We start from the raw sequence: 14,820 nt of genomic DNA, 5'->3' as shown, positions 1-14,820 counted from the left end.
AATCAGGAAAAATTACTGTTGTTTAGTCTCAAAGGCAACTATGGGGGTGCTGGGCCTGGGGAAATTATTAGATCAAGGCTTTCTGATCTGCGTGAGCAAGAATGGCAGGCCACCATTCAGCTTTGAGAATATAATTAAAACATTTTAGAAAAACTAATCACTGGATTTCAATGTGCTTTGTAGGACACTAATTGTTTCTCTTGTAATATTGTTGGCAAGCTTCAAAAAATGTTGTGACTTTATCTATGATTGTCCAAAATGATTTACCATGTGAGGATAGCTTCCTTGATGACTGAGTGGGTATAGGCATCATTCAGCCTAGAAGCAAGAGTAGCCCATTCATCTCCTCAGACCTGTTCTGCTATCTTAACCTTATCACTTAATAGCTTTTACATAACAAAAATCTTTAAATCTCAAGTTTTGACATTTTCAGCCTCATCTGCTTTTTGGGAAGAGAGTTCCATATTTCACATCGGGCAAGACCAGAATAAGGTTCAGCTGTGACACCTTTGTGATCAAATAGCTTGCTGACAGTGTGTGAGTGTAAACAAGAATAAAGGCCACTTGGGTCAGGTATAAGTGGGGTATCATTGCTCTGGAATTGTACCCACAGCAAGGGCAGTATTTAATGTAGTCAGTGGGGTTCCTACCTACCGGCTGGAGAACCAACAAGAGCCCCATGTCAAAAATAAAAATACCTGGAAAAACTCAGCAGGTCTGGCAGCATCTGCGGAGAGGAACACAGTTAACATTTCGAGTCCGTATGACTCTTCAACAGAACTAAGTAAAAATAGAAGAGAGGTGAAATATAAGCTGGTTTAAGGGGGGGGTGGGGCAGATAGAGCTGGATAGAGGGCCAGTGATAGGTGGAGATAACCAAAAGATGTCACATGACAAAAAGAGCTCCATGTCGCTGCCTTTGCGAATAAGACATTTAATTGGCCAGTGGGAGGCAGAAATCCTGCCCCAAAAAGCTGCCAACCAATCAGAGAACAGCAGCTGTGCATTATAGGTAGTGCCAGTGGGAGCAATGGCAGCTGCTGGCAGTGCGCCCAGGATCGCCGAGGGACCCCAGGCTAAAGGTGAGTGAGGACGGGATGGGGATCGTAGAGGTGGGGGAGAGAAGGAGGGACAGCAGCAAGTAGGGTTGCCAACTCTGTTTAGCTATATTCTTGGAGGTGTCATCACATGGCCTCCTGTCTCCAACCACCCTGCCCACACTCCTGCATTGGTCAGCCGACATAACCAGCCATGCGGCTCACCATCTTCCCAGACTAATTGGATAATGAGTAGACACTTTATTATCCAATTAAATAAATCTGGACTGTCAGTCAGCTTTTTGTTCCCAACTCCAACAGCTTTATAGCCAATAAACAAAAGAGTTCAAAGAAAATTTTACAAATCCAACCTTTTTAATAGCACTATGAATATTCTCCTGTAATTGCTTGTAGCAATGTCCTGGAAATTAAACATTAATTCCTGGAGACTCCAAGGCAATCCAAGAGACTTGGCAACCCTAGAAACAAGGGCAAGTGGGGTGTCTCTCAGCAGCCCCCTTCGTCCCCATCATGATGTCGGGGCCCTCGATCAGGCACTGAGTGCCTTTGAACGAGGGACCTCCCACTCAGGAGCCCGCAAGCAACTCTGATAGGGTTTGCTTTTCAGGCTTCCCACATGGCACGTCCCTCGCCTGCTGCTGGTTGGACGCCAGTGGTGGTGGCCCTTAAGTGGGAATACCACCCCAGACTTAAGTGGGGCAGAGGTAGGAAGTCAGTGGAACCCCCACCCTCCTGCCTGGTTAAATGCCCTATCTCTCCAGACTTACCTCAGGGGAGGGCATTAAATTCCACCTCAAGAGTCAACATCATCAGGTGAAGAAGCGATAACAAATGAAAGAGAGAAAGGTTGTGTGTTTTCTTGTGTAGCCTTTTAACTAGATATTTATGTCCCCAGAGCTTCTTTGAGGGTCAAGTTTCATCTCGGGAAATGTCAAAGAAGAAAGAAAACCGTTCTAAAAGTCGACATGAAAACATCATTACCTGTAAGTGAGCAGAGAATATGTATTTGAAGCACTATTGAACGAGTTAACCTCCAAGTTTCCATAGGCAGAAATCCTGCCATTTTGCATTGGGATCACACCCGCTGGTGCCATCAACATTGATCCATTTCTGGAATTTGCAAGATCAGTGAGAGGGCACTTCACTTGCAAAGGGCCAGCTGTCACAAGGCCTCTCATGTCATACTTTGGCACCCACATGCACTAGAAAATACAGCAGCTTCTAGAAAGGCCCTAACTACAAATCTGATCAAATCCAATGGAAAAGAATGGCCCAGGTAGCATTCCTTTTTAACAAAAAATGACCTCACAGAGCCCCAGGCTGCTTAATGCCCCATCAGCGAGGCCCTCACAGAAATTATCATATAGGATCATTGAATGATACAGCATGGAAAGAGTCTATTTGACTACCCATTGTGCTTTTGCCAGCTCTTTGGTAGATCTATCCAGTTAACCCCATTCCCCTGTTCTTTCCCCATTGCCCTTTCTTTCCCCTTCAATTATTTATCTAATTCCGTTTTGAAAGTTATTATTGAACTTGCTTTCACCACCATTCAGGTGGTGAATTTCAGATCATAACAAATTGTTGCATTAAAAAAAATCCTTTCATTACAGTAGTTCTTCTGTTAATTACCTGAAATCTGTGCCTCCTGTCTACTAACTCCCCCAGTAGTGGAAATAGTTTCTCCCTATTTACTCTATCCTCTATTGGATGCAGATTAATACTAATTGGAAAAGGATAAAATGACAGATACCAGGTTTCTTATACATTAGTAAAATAAAATGACTTTAGAAGTTGCTAAGACTTTTCTGGGAGTAGGAGACATAATAGTAGATCATTTGAAACCCTTGAGTAATGTTAAACTGAGAAAGTTAGCAGATAAATTAAAGGTAGAAATAAAAGCAGGATCTCGTAAGGATGATATGATTAAACTAATTACTCAGTGTTTAGAATTAAAAGAGGGGACACCCGAAATTGGCATATCACAGCTAGAGTTATATAGGATTCAGTTGCAAATGAAGCAGCTTGAGAGAGAAAGGGAGATGAAAAAGCTCAAATTGGAAGAAAAAGAAAGAGAAATGAAAAAATTTGAATTTGAACTCCAGAGAGAGAATTTCCAAGAGAGGAAAGAGAAAAGGAACAAGAAAGGGAATTCCAGCTTAGAAGGCTGGAATTTAAAAAAAGGCCTTAGATGTTGGGGAAAGTTTTGATGATGGAAGGACTGCACCCAACCCAGAGCCCAGAAGGGAGATGTTTAAATTTGTATAAGCCCTTCCAAAATTTGAGGAAAGGGATATAGAGATATTCTTTACTACTTTTGAGAAAGTGGCTAGGCAAATGAAGTGGCCAAAAGAAAACAGAACATTGCAGTAAAGAAGGCTATTCTTGGTGCATATGAGTTCGTCCCTGAGGCAGACAGGCAAAAGTTTCAAAACATAAGGAAACAGCCTGGGAAGACCTATATTGAATTTGATGGGGTAAAGCAAATAATTTTGACCATTGGATATGGATATTACAGATAGATACCACGTATGTATCTCTTGGGGAAATAATCGTCCTAGAAAAATTAAAAATTCATTTCCTCCAATAGTTGGAACCCATGTCAAAGACAAGAGGGTTACAACAGCTAGACAGACAGCGGAGATGGCAGGTGATTGAGCTGGTCCATAAATCCAAACCCTTTTTCCATCGCCTCCACAAACCCGAGAAGGATAGAAAGAGGGAGGGTGAAAGGAAGGGAAGTAGCGAAGGAAGAGAAGGGACAGTTGGGAACTCATACTCAGACAGGAAAGGAAGGTGCTGAGGGTGGAGCTAATATTCAAAGGCCTAAGTGTTTCCATTGTAACAAGGTGGGACACATTTGGGCAAATTGCTGGAGGCTGATTGGGAAATCCATGGCTCTTTTTGGGATACATAAGGATGATTCAGAAAAAAGAGCCCCAACTGAAAACACGTCAGATCAAGTTGTAGCATTAACTACAGTTGTGACTTTGAGTGTGAACACTGCTGTGAGTTCAGGGGAGGTGACTAAGGTACATGAGAGTTATAAAGAATTTTTGTCGAGAAGGAAAGTAACCTCTTATCCCTTGAATGAGACAGCTAAATCTATAATTATATTAAGAGATATGGAGCCACTCAAACACTTTTGATAGGGAAAGGCATAACTTTTCCACCAGAGAGCACATTAAAAGCCAAAGTTTTAATAAATGTTATTGGTGGGGAGCATATAACCGTACCTTTTTACCAGGTGTACTTGGAGTGTGACCTAATGTCAGGACCGGTGGTGGTAGGGGTTGCCCAGAAGTTACCTGTAGACGGAGTGGTTATCCAGAATGTAATTTTTATTAAAATAATGTAGAAATCAGAAAGATCAGAACCTATACAGAGATCCTGTATAAGGAGTGAGTAAGAATGGGTGAGTACACATTTGAATTTTTATATATATGTTTTATATGTTTTTCCTGTACATTTTGTAGTGAAACACATTTGAAAATGGTCGCATGCCAGCTGCACATTCAGCAAATGAAAGCCCTTGCGGTTGACATAGTTGACCCCTTGTTGTGACGGAGATACGAGCGCTTCGTAAGTGCAATCGATTGCACCCTGCACCTGTGGGAAACCCGAGATCTGGGCAAATCCAATCGCTTTTGCATCCTGGATCTCTTGGTCCCAAGCAAAATGCACAAAGTTGTGTGCCCTCGCGAAGATGGCATCTGTGACCTCATGGATGCATTTTTGAATGGAGGCTTGTGATATCCCACAGAGGTCACCTGTGGAGCCCTGAAAGGAGCCTCTGGCATAAAAATTGAGCACCATGGTCACTTTCACAGCCACTGGCAGTGGATGCCCTCCATGCCTCATGGCATCAAATCCTGCAGTAGCTGGCAGATGTGACCAACCAGCTCCCTAGACATGCACAGACTTTGGCGACATTGGTTGTTTATTATCTGCAGGAATGAAAGACGGCATCTACAGACCCTGGGTTCAGCCAGGCGCTGACTAACGATGGCTCGCTGTGGCCCTTCAACAGCGTGTGCAGGAGCCCCACCTGCTCCTTCCTCTGCTCAGCCAGGCGTCTCCGTCCCTCTCTCCTCCATCGTCTCCGCTCACTGTACACCACAAGGCATACAGCTAGTTTACCAGGCTCCATGCTCCTAATGTACTCCTCCTGCAGGATGACAGAGACATACGTGTGGGTTCCCAGAAGGAAAAAACAGTTCGAACCAGTACTCTTATTTCCCAGTTTGTACTGGTGTTCCATTTTAAGGTACACAAGACCAATTCGGACCAGTATTCTTAATTCCCAGCTTTTACTGTTTTTTCCTTCTGGGTTAGCCTGGGTATACTAAGAAGCTCTCTTGGTTAAGTCTGAAGACCCTTTAATGCATCTCATAAAGTGCTAGCCACTACTTGGATGGCCAGAGTTTAGTGCGCCGCATGCTGCCCGAAATCCCAACCGCCTCCGCCCCACTCCACCTGACCGATTGGCAGCAGCTTTGCCCACTGGACTGCATGCTGTGTTCTCAGCTCAGTCACAGGCATTCTCCTAACCCACACTATAAGGCTGCAATGTTAGCTTGAACCACGGGGGAGACTGGTCCGGACCGGGATGATGACATTTCAGGGGGCTGTGAGGACCTCCACCAGTGACTGTTCCACGCCGATTTTAGTAAGGAGATTGTACAACATGCCCAGTCGTCCAACTATCCTGCTGTCTACTAACATGCTCATTAGTTTGCGGTCTGTGCCCAAGGGGTGAAAAGTTCTGGAGCACTTGGTGGCACTTTCATGCCTCTGCGTTGCTTGAGCGGGCAGATTCGCTAGAGAGCTGACTCCACACATGTCAATGTGGCTGCATCTGAACTATCTCAGCTGCAGAGGAATTGTCACTTTATACAAGGTTTCCCTAATGCGTGGCCGCTTCCCTCACCCCTCCCCCAACACGCATGTGCTTGTGCACTACCTTCAACCGCAGGGCAGCTCTTTCCCCCCCCCACCGCCGCCTCCAAAGTGCCTCAACCACAGGGCAGCCCTCGCCCCAACGCCTCCAACACGCCCCAACCTTGAAGTCCAACAGGCGACCCACGTGAGCGATGCACAACGTTACTGTGTACTCGCCTCTGAGTTCCCCTCAAAGTGCAGCCCGCCAAGTGCATGCCTTATATATGCTGTTGTGAAACACATTGGCTGATGTGGGCAGACGATCCAGCAGGGGCAGCTGGAATGATTCCGGCGGACTGGCCTTATAATGACATGCAGATGTATTACAATGAGGTTCCCGACGTACGATGGCGGGAAATGAAGCCCGGCATCGATGGGCCGAGCGGACGATCGCAAACTGGTTTCACGACGTCGTGAAACTGATTTTTGGCTTTCTCGCCATATTGTCTGCTCATTCCGCCGAGCATGCCTGACGCCAGAGGGCATGGACGATTCCGCCCATTACCTTACTCCAACCTCTAAAGAGACCTTGTTTGTTTTGTATTGTGTTGTGTTTGTGTGTGTGGGTGTAGGGATTTATTTTTTAAAAAGGTGAAAATCGTTACACTACCACATATAAATTGTATGTTAACCAGCTCTGCAACTTGTTTTAAAAAAGAAGTTTGTTTTATAATAAATCAGTTATTTTGTGTTTATTGTAAGAAGCCTGGTTAAAGACTTTTTATGTTGGGTACAGCAGTATCAAAGGTAAACAATTCCCCATTTTTGTGAGTGAATTAAACATTTAAACTATTGTTGCGACCTGTGGAGAAGTGTGGCTAGAATTAACTGCGCACTCCACCCATCACGGTCTGCAACACAAGTGAATGTAAACTCAATCCCAGACTAATTCAAATCCAGGCATGAAATTGCAGTTTGCTGGAACAAATTTAACATATTTTCATCATATCAAAATCTTCCATACATCACATTGCAACATAAAATCCCAGCTATAGACTTCCAGTGCACTATAGCATACCTCATTCATTTCCATCGTTTTGAAATCCTGATGTATAACATTTAAATGAAAAGATCTTGATACGGTCATGAACTGGCTCCCGGTTTTATGGGAATGAGTTCCTGTTTTTTCTCTCCTAATTTTCTTTCAAATGGTCAATCTGTAAAGTTTTTTTTGTTCAAGTTTTCTCCTTTTTCTCTTATCCTCGAAAAACACTGATTCCTGCTGACTTGGGGTTCCCTGGGGGTATTAGTAACCCTCTGGTACTTTGCCCAACTAGGCAGTCACATGAGCCTTGCCAGAAGCATTTTTTTAATGGTCACAACACTAAATCCAGTTGTTGCCATTCCATCATTGTTCCAGAGAGAGCAGTGTGTTTATAAGTCTTATCACATTTCCACAAAATGAATATTTTGTTGAGAATTTTATCAACATTAAATGATTAAATGGACTGAGGAGCATGGGATTGCAAATTGCTCATTTTAAACAATAAAATTCTTGATCAATAGCTGTGTTCCTGGCAAAAACATTACAATATTTATTCACCAGGATTGAATTTTGAGCTCTACAAAGCACTGAATGTAAAAGGACGCATGTATTTTCTAGTGGGGAGAAGTTCACTTGTTTCTAAAGAATAGATAATGAATATCCCCTCTACAGACATTTACACAGACATGCTCATCTGTATGAGTTCCATTATGTCCACTTCAAACTATTAACACTCTGTATTCTAATGAGCTCTTAAAAATACTGTGTTACAGATGATTGTCATCGGGTCAAGTTACATCCATTGCTGGGAGATTCCAGTTCTGACTATGTTAATGTGAGCTATATAGATGTAAGTTATACAGCTTGTACTTGTGCATGACTTTCCCCAGTTGCTGAAAATGAAGTTGCTACATGTCTAGATTAAGAGAAAATAGTCTGACTGCATTCGTTGTCCAAGTTCATGAATGAAGAATGGGCATTAGGGCATGGCACTAATGAGCTGCTTGCACCATTGGATCTGTTCACGAGTCAATGTCCTAAGGGGAGGAAAGGGGAAAATTGGTGGCACATGCAATGATCCTACCAGCCTAAAAATTGAGGCTTCCCATCTGAGGCTTTGACCACCCCTGTAAAATCACTGTGAAGTAGGGGCAGGCGGGAACCCAGAGGCAATCCTGTCCCTGCAATTTCACATATCCCCAAACCCCGCCCTAAAAACCCAGCGGAGGGGGAGCGTGAAATTCAGGGCCCAATTTCTTTTTCAGAAAAAATTGAATGAAAGTAGGAAGAAAAGGGTAAATTACAGTTAGAAGCAGGAGAGATGAAATAAAGTAAGGTTTGTATTTATAAAGTGCATTTCATGACCTCAGGTCACCCCCAAATACCTTAGAGATAATGAAGTGCTTTTGAGGTGTAGTTATTGTTGTAATGTAGGGGGAAAGAAATAAGAAAGAAAGCAGGTAAAAAAGGAAATTAAGGCAAAAGGGATTGATCTGTTTAATATTTTTTTAAAATAAATTGTGCTCTGAGTGCTTAGTTTGATATAGGATTTATATAGGATTACATTAGATTATTGTAATAACATGGCTGGTGACATTTAAATAGATCACTATAATTTCGCTGTTTATTTCACTGGAATTTGTGAATTGAAAAGTGCACAAATGATCACTCTAGTGAATCACTTCAGAGAGTAATCTAAGCATTTACAATGTTAAAATTTCCTATTTTAAAGATTACAGAGTGAAAGGCTAGTCATTTTAAGGCACATATATTCCAGGTACTTAAGAAATATTTTGGTAAGCCTGATGTCATTTGAGGTCTTATATTTGTAATCGTTAATTATACAGGAGAAAATAGGTAACCAATATCATGTTATAAAAGCAAAGTCAAATATATGAAGAGTTTTTGCATGTTTGTTTTTAATGGAGCCCAGTCCTGAGGAAAGACTGGGTGTGAAGCATGCCTGATCCCAGTCAAAATGCACCAAGTTGTGTGCCTTTGTGAAGAAGGCGTCCTTGATCTCCCTGGGTGCACTTATGGGTGGAGGCTTGCAAGATCCTGCACATGTCACCTGTGGAACCCCGTAAGGAGCCACTAGCGTAGAAATTGAGCACGTGGTCACTTTCACGGCCACTAGCACTGGATGCCCTCCATGTCCCCATGGCACCAAATCTTGCAGCAGTTGGCATATGTGACCGAACAGTTCCCTAGATATGCGTAGTATTCAGTAACGCTCATTTGCAGTCATCTATAGGAATGATAAGCATCGTCTGTAGACCCTGGGTCTGGCAAGGTGCCTAGGAGCGACAGCTCACTGTGGATCTTCAGCTATAGGTGCAGGAGGCCCTGCTGCCCCTTCATCTTGAGGGTGGCGCTCCTCCCATTGGCAAGCCAGGCGCCTCCATCGCACTTGTCTCCATCTTCTCTTCTTCCTGTAAGCCATGAGACATACTGCTAGAACACCAGGCGCCATGATCCTGATGTTCTCCTCCTGCAGGATCAAAGAGACAGAGACACGTGGGTTAGCATATGTGTGATAAGGACTTCTTTTGGTTAAATTTCAAGGCCTCTTCATGCATGCTGGAGAGTGTTGGCCACCACTTGGATGCCCAGTGTGAAGTGCGCTTCATGGCTGTCTGAAACCCCACCCACCTCCACCCCACTCCACTTGACCAATTGGCGACAGCTTCAGCCAATTGACTTCATGCTGTGCTCTCAGCTCAGGCACAGGCATTCCCCTAACTCGTACTGCAAGGCTGCGCTGTTAGCTTGAACCATGAGGGATACTGGTCCAAACCTGAATAAAGACATTGCAAGGGGCTGTGAGTGCCTCCACCAGTGACTGCGCCATGGCCACCTTTCGCAAGGGGATTCTACAACTTGCCAAGTCGTCAAATTATTCTGCAGCCCCCTAAAACACACATTAGTTTACAGTCAGCACCTGAGAGGCGAAAAGTTCCGGAGCATTTGTAGGCACTTTCATGCTTTTGAGTTGCAGAAATGCTTCAGAGGCCTGACTCCAAATATGTCAATGGAGCTGCTGCTGAATGACCTCAGCTGCTGAAGAATGCTCGCTTTTGACAAGCTTTTCCAAGTGCATGGCCGCTTCCCTCACCCTACCCCCGCCCCAGCATGTGCTTGTGTACTTCCTTCAGTCTGCGCTGCCTTGCCCTGCCTCCCGGCCCCACCCACACTAGAGCCCTTGCCTCGGTACTGCACTGAAAGACAGCCAGAAAAAAGTAATTTGCCTGTGCCCTACCTGAACGCGCAGAGCCTCTTCTTGGTGCCCTTCGGGCGATCCTCATGAGCACTGCTCAAGGTTGTGTGCACTCACCTCTGAACTCCCCTTAAAGTTCAGCTCGCTAGATGCACGCCTTTTAAAGGCAGGCATAACTCACGCCATTCTGAAGTCACGGCGACATGTGAGGTAAACTCGAAGTGGGGAGGACGATTCCGGCATGCTGCCACAATGATGAGATGCAAATGCATTAAAATTAAGTTCCTGATGTTGGCTGGCAGGAAACGCAGCCCGCCATTGACGGGCGGAGCGGACAATTGCTAACTGGTTTCACGACGCCATAAAACCAATTTTTGGCCTTCTTGTCATATTGTCCGCTCACAGCCTCCATGACGCCTGCCGCCAACAGGAGCGGCCAATTCCGGCCTTAGTCTCACACTCATTGGTGCAGTTCCTCTTCTGTCCACTGCAGTGCTGTCGCTGCAGGGACTCGAGAGGTGACAGCTAATCAGATTGGCCGGCAGCACTCTAAGACGGGACTTCCTCCCGAGTGAGGGGCGGACATCCCACCTGCATTCAACACTCATTGGAGCATAAATTCGCTGTGGGGCTGTCGGATTCAGCGAGGATGTGTTTCCCGCCAACTCTTTGGATGGCGGGAGGCAAGACCCTACCACCTGAAAATTCAGGCCTGGGACTTTCTTTACTTCTTATCCTTGGATCCCACTGTGCATTTCAAAGCAACTTTCAGTCAACTGAACAAGTTTGAATGTTCATGTGTGTGTGTGTTTATTTCAGCCAGTTTAAAGCTGAGACCTGAGGGTTGAATGATCACCTTATGGAAGTCACTAAGTTAGGCCCAAGTCAAAATTGGAATGGTTGCCAATGGATGAGTCATCTCATTGCCAACCAGCAGAGTTTATTTGTTCCAGAGAAAACTAAGGGTTAATAAATTAAGAATTTCTATGATCAGAACCTGCACCATTGTGGAAAACCACCATCTTAGGAAGCAGCTGTGTGTTTGTCAACACTTTTTTTACTTCAATAATTTCAAATGGTTTTCTCAGGTTTCCATCAAACTTTAGTGAGTCAGATATTGCAGCTGTTCCTGGTTGGATTAAGTTATCAATTTTAATTGTATTAGTGAGCTATTGCAGACAGTTTCCCTTTGAACGACACTCCACTGACATAGTGCAGAGCCTCCTTGTGATTTAAAGGAGATCAACTGGGAAATTGTCCATATGTAAAGTCTAATTAGGTGAAGTTAAACTGAAGTGAAAAATCCTTAACTGCACTGTAGTGGGAAAATAATCTATTCAGTGAACCAACGAACATATGAGAAGTTTACCAATGTATCTTTTACTTGAATTTAAATATGATCTGATTGTGACAAAACTTTGGGATGATATTGTGCTGTTGATATTAAAGCTGCTTCTGGAAAGACAGATGAGCTCTCACTGCCACCTGCTTTCCCTTAATCATCTGAACTGATTCATTTGGAATTACAAACTTTAAAACTTCATTCAATTTTGGTGATGAACTGACCCTGTATGTTAAAGTGTGATAAATGCTTCCTCAATCATCTCATGGGTAGATGTAGTAAAAGGTCCCAAGTTCGATCCCTGGTTTGCACAGTACTAGCTGGACTTGGCCAGGAAAATAATAGGGCCAATTAACTCTTATGGCCCAGAGTAAGGAAGAGGTGAAATCAATCAAGATTCCTGATCGCTACCCAGGAGTCCCTGCTGGATAATGCATGTTTAAGTTTTGAAATACAATCATTATTACATGTCCTGGCTTGCTCTAGTCATGTGACCTCTGCCATGAGGCACAGGGCTGGGTGGACCCATGTGACATTCAGTTCACTAAAGACATTACTCTAGAAACACTGTAGTCTTTGAACCTGTAATAATGCGTAAGTGTGGACATCAGGTGAGAACAGGTTCAGACTCAGCTGTGCTACCCTCAATAGTGGCATAGTTTGTTGATTAATGCTGACTGCGCTTGTGTGGAGAATGGCTGCATGATGAAGGTGCAGAATACCTGTCGACACTTGAGGAACCTTGCCTCAACCACAACCAGGTCTCCAGATGATAAGGGATGAAAGTAGGGAGCTGGCTATTCCAAAAAGGGAGTACAGTAGAATAGTTGTTATGTTACTGGACTAGTAATCCAGAGGTTTAGACTAATGATACAGGAGGTATGAGTTTCATCCCACTATGACAGCAGGGAATTTAAATTCAGTTAAATAAACAGATAAATCTGCAATAGGAAGCTAGTAGCAGTAATGGTAACCACGTAACTACCAGATTGTCATTAAAAAGAGAGATTGGATAGGCTAGAGTTGTTTTCCTTAGAACAGAGGAGGCTAAGGGGTGACCTAATTGAGGTGTACAAAATTATGAGGGGCCTAGATAGGGTAAACAGGAAAGACTTGTTTCCCCTATCTGAGGGGTCAATTACCAGGGGGCATAGATTTAAGATAATTGGTAGAAGGATTAGAGGGGGCATGAGGAAAAACATTTTCACCCAGAGGGTTGTGGGCATCTGAAATTCACTGCCTAAGTTTGTGGTTGCGGCTGAAAGGCTCAACTCATTCGAAAGGTACCTGGATCTGCATCTAAAGTGCTGTAACCTGCAAGACTGCGGACAAGGTCCAGCGCAGGCACGATGGACTGAATGGCCTCTTTCTGCACCGTTACTTTTCTAAGGTTCTATGATTCGTTCATGTCCTTTAAAGAAGGAAGTCTGCCATCCTTACCAGATCTGGCCTATACATGATTCCAGACCCACAACAATGTGGTTGACCCTAAAAGGCCTACCAAGCTGTTCAGTTGCAATCATTATACATTAATGATCTAGATGAAGGAACTGAGGGCATCCTGGGCTAAGTTTGCAGATTATACAAAGATAGGTGGAGGGACAGGTAGTATTGAGGAGGCGGGGAGGCTGCAGAAGGATTTGGACAGGTTAGGAGAATGGGCAAAGAAGTGGCAGATGGAATACAACGTGGGGAAGTGTGAGGTCATGCACTTTGGTAGGAAGAATAGAGGCATAGACTATTTTCTAAATGGGGAGAGAATTCAAAAATCTGAAGTGCAAAGGGACTTGGGAGTCCTAGTCCAGGATTCTCTTAAGGTTAACTTGCAGGTTGAGTCGGTAGTTAGGAAGGCAGTTGCAATGTTGGCATTTATTTCGAGAGGACTAGAATATAAAAGCAGGGATGTGCTGCTGAGGCTTTATAAGGCTCTGGTCAGACCACATTTAGAATATTGTGAGCAATTTTGAGCCCCGTATCTCAGGAAGGATGTGCTGGCCCTGGAGAGGGTCCAGAGGAGGTTCACAAGAACGATCCCAGGAATGAAAGGCTTAACATATAAGGAACGTTTGAGGACTCTGGGTCTATACTCGATGGAGTTTAGAAGGATGAGGGGGGATCTGATTGAAACTTACAGAATACTGCAAGGCCTGGATAGAGTGGACGTGGGGAAGATGTTTCCATTAGTAGGAGAGACTAGGACCTGAGGGCACAGCCTCAGAGTAAAGGGAAGACCTTTTAGAACAGAGATGAGGAGAAACTTCTTTATCCAGAGAGTGGTGAATCTATGGAATTCATTGCCACATAAGGCTGTGGAGGCCTGGTCATTGAATGTATTTAAGACCAAGATAGATAGGTTCTTGATTGGTAAGGGGATCAAAGGTTACGGGGAGAAGGCGGGAGAATGGGATTGAGAAACTATCAGCCATGATTGAATGGCGGAGCAGACTCGATGGGCCGAATGGCCTAATTTCTGCTCCTATGTCTTATGGTCTAATCAAGACCAACACACTCTTGAGGGCAAATGGTGTGAACGGTTGGAAAACGGTGTGAGTGACGGTTCCTCTGGGTAGTGCAGCCAGAGCCCAGCTGCACAAGGAGGAGGAGAAAGAGAGGAAGAGCAATAGTGATAAGAGACTCAATAGTGAGGGGTATAGACAGGTGTTTCTGTGGCAGCAGACACGACTCCAGGATGGTGTGTTGCCTCCCTGGGACCAGGTTCAAGGATGCCACTGAACGGCTGCAGGGCATCCTGAAGGGGGAGGCTGAAAAGTCAGAGGTTGTGGTTTACATTAGTACTAATGACATAGGTAGAAAGAGGCATGAGTTTCCTGCAACAAGAATTTAGGGAGCTGGGTAGCAGGATTTCAAAGGTTGTAATCTCTGGATTACTCCCAGTACCATGTGCTGGTGAGCATAGGAATAGGTGGATAGAGCAGATGAATGCATGGCTAAAGAGTTGGTGCAGGAGGGAGGGTTTTAGATTCCTGGATCACTGGATCCAATTCTGGGGAAGGTGGGACCCATACAAGTCCGATGGGTTGCACCTGAACCAGAATGGGACCAACTCCCTTACGGGGTGGGGCTTGCTTGTGCTGTTGGTGGTTTTCAAGCTAATCTGGCAGAGGGATGGGATACAAAGTGGAGGTATAGTAGGGGGTAATGCACAGACAAGTGTAAAAAAAACCAAGCCAGTCTGGAAGGCAGAGCGTATATAGTCAAGTTACGGCACAAGGGAGCATGGCAAGGCTGGATGGCATTTATTTTAATGCAAGGAGTC

General features: G+C 44.4%; 1 protein-coding gene across 4 annotated transcripts in view; it reads left to right on the top strand.

The window, feature by feature from the left end:
* ptprub (protein tyrosine phosphatase receptor type Ub) overlaps nt 1–14,820 on the top strand; it is a 769,916-nt gene that overhangs the window by 671,966 nt on the left and 83,130 nt on the right. For all 4 annotated transcript variants that reach the window (XM_078567333.1, XM_078567337.1, XM_078567336.1 and 1 more), the window contains exons 17-18: nt 1,954–2,041; nt 7,758–7,834. In XM_078567333.1, the coding sequence (XP_078423459.1) occupies nt 1,954–2,041; nt 7,758–7,834 (165 nt within the window). The remainder of the gene's footprint in view (nt 1–1,953; nt 2,042–7,757; nt 7,835–14,820) is intronic.

This window comes from Cetorhinus maximus, chromosome 21 (genome assembly GCF_964194155.1).
Source record: "Cetorhinus maximus chromosome 21, sCetMax3.hap1.1, whole genome shotgun sequence".
Classification (NCBI taxonomy): domain Eukaryota; kingdom Metazoa; phylum Chordata; class Chondrichthyes; order Lamniformes; family Cetorhinidae; genus Cetorhinus; species Cetorhinus maximus.
The sequence above is the reverse complement of the archived record's forward strand: the minus strand, read 5'-3'. Positions and strand labels throughout refer to the sequence as shown.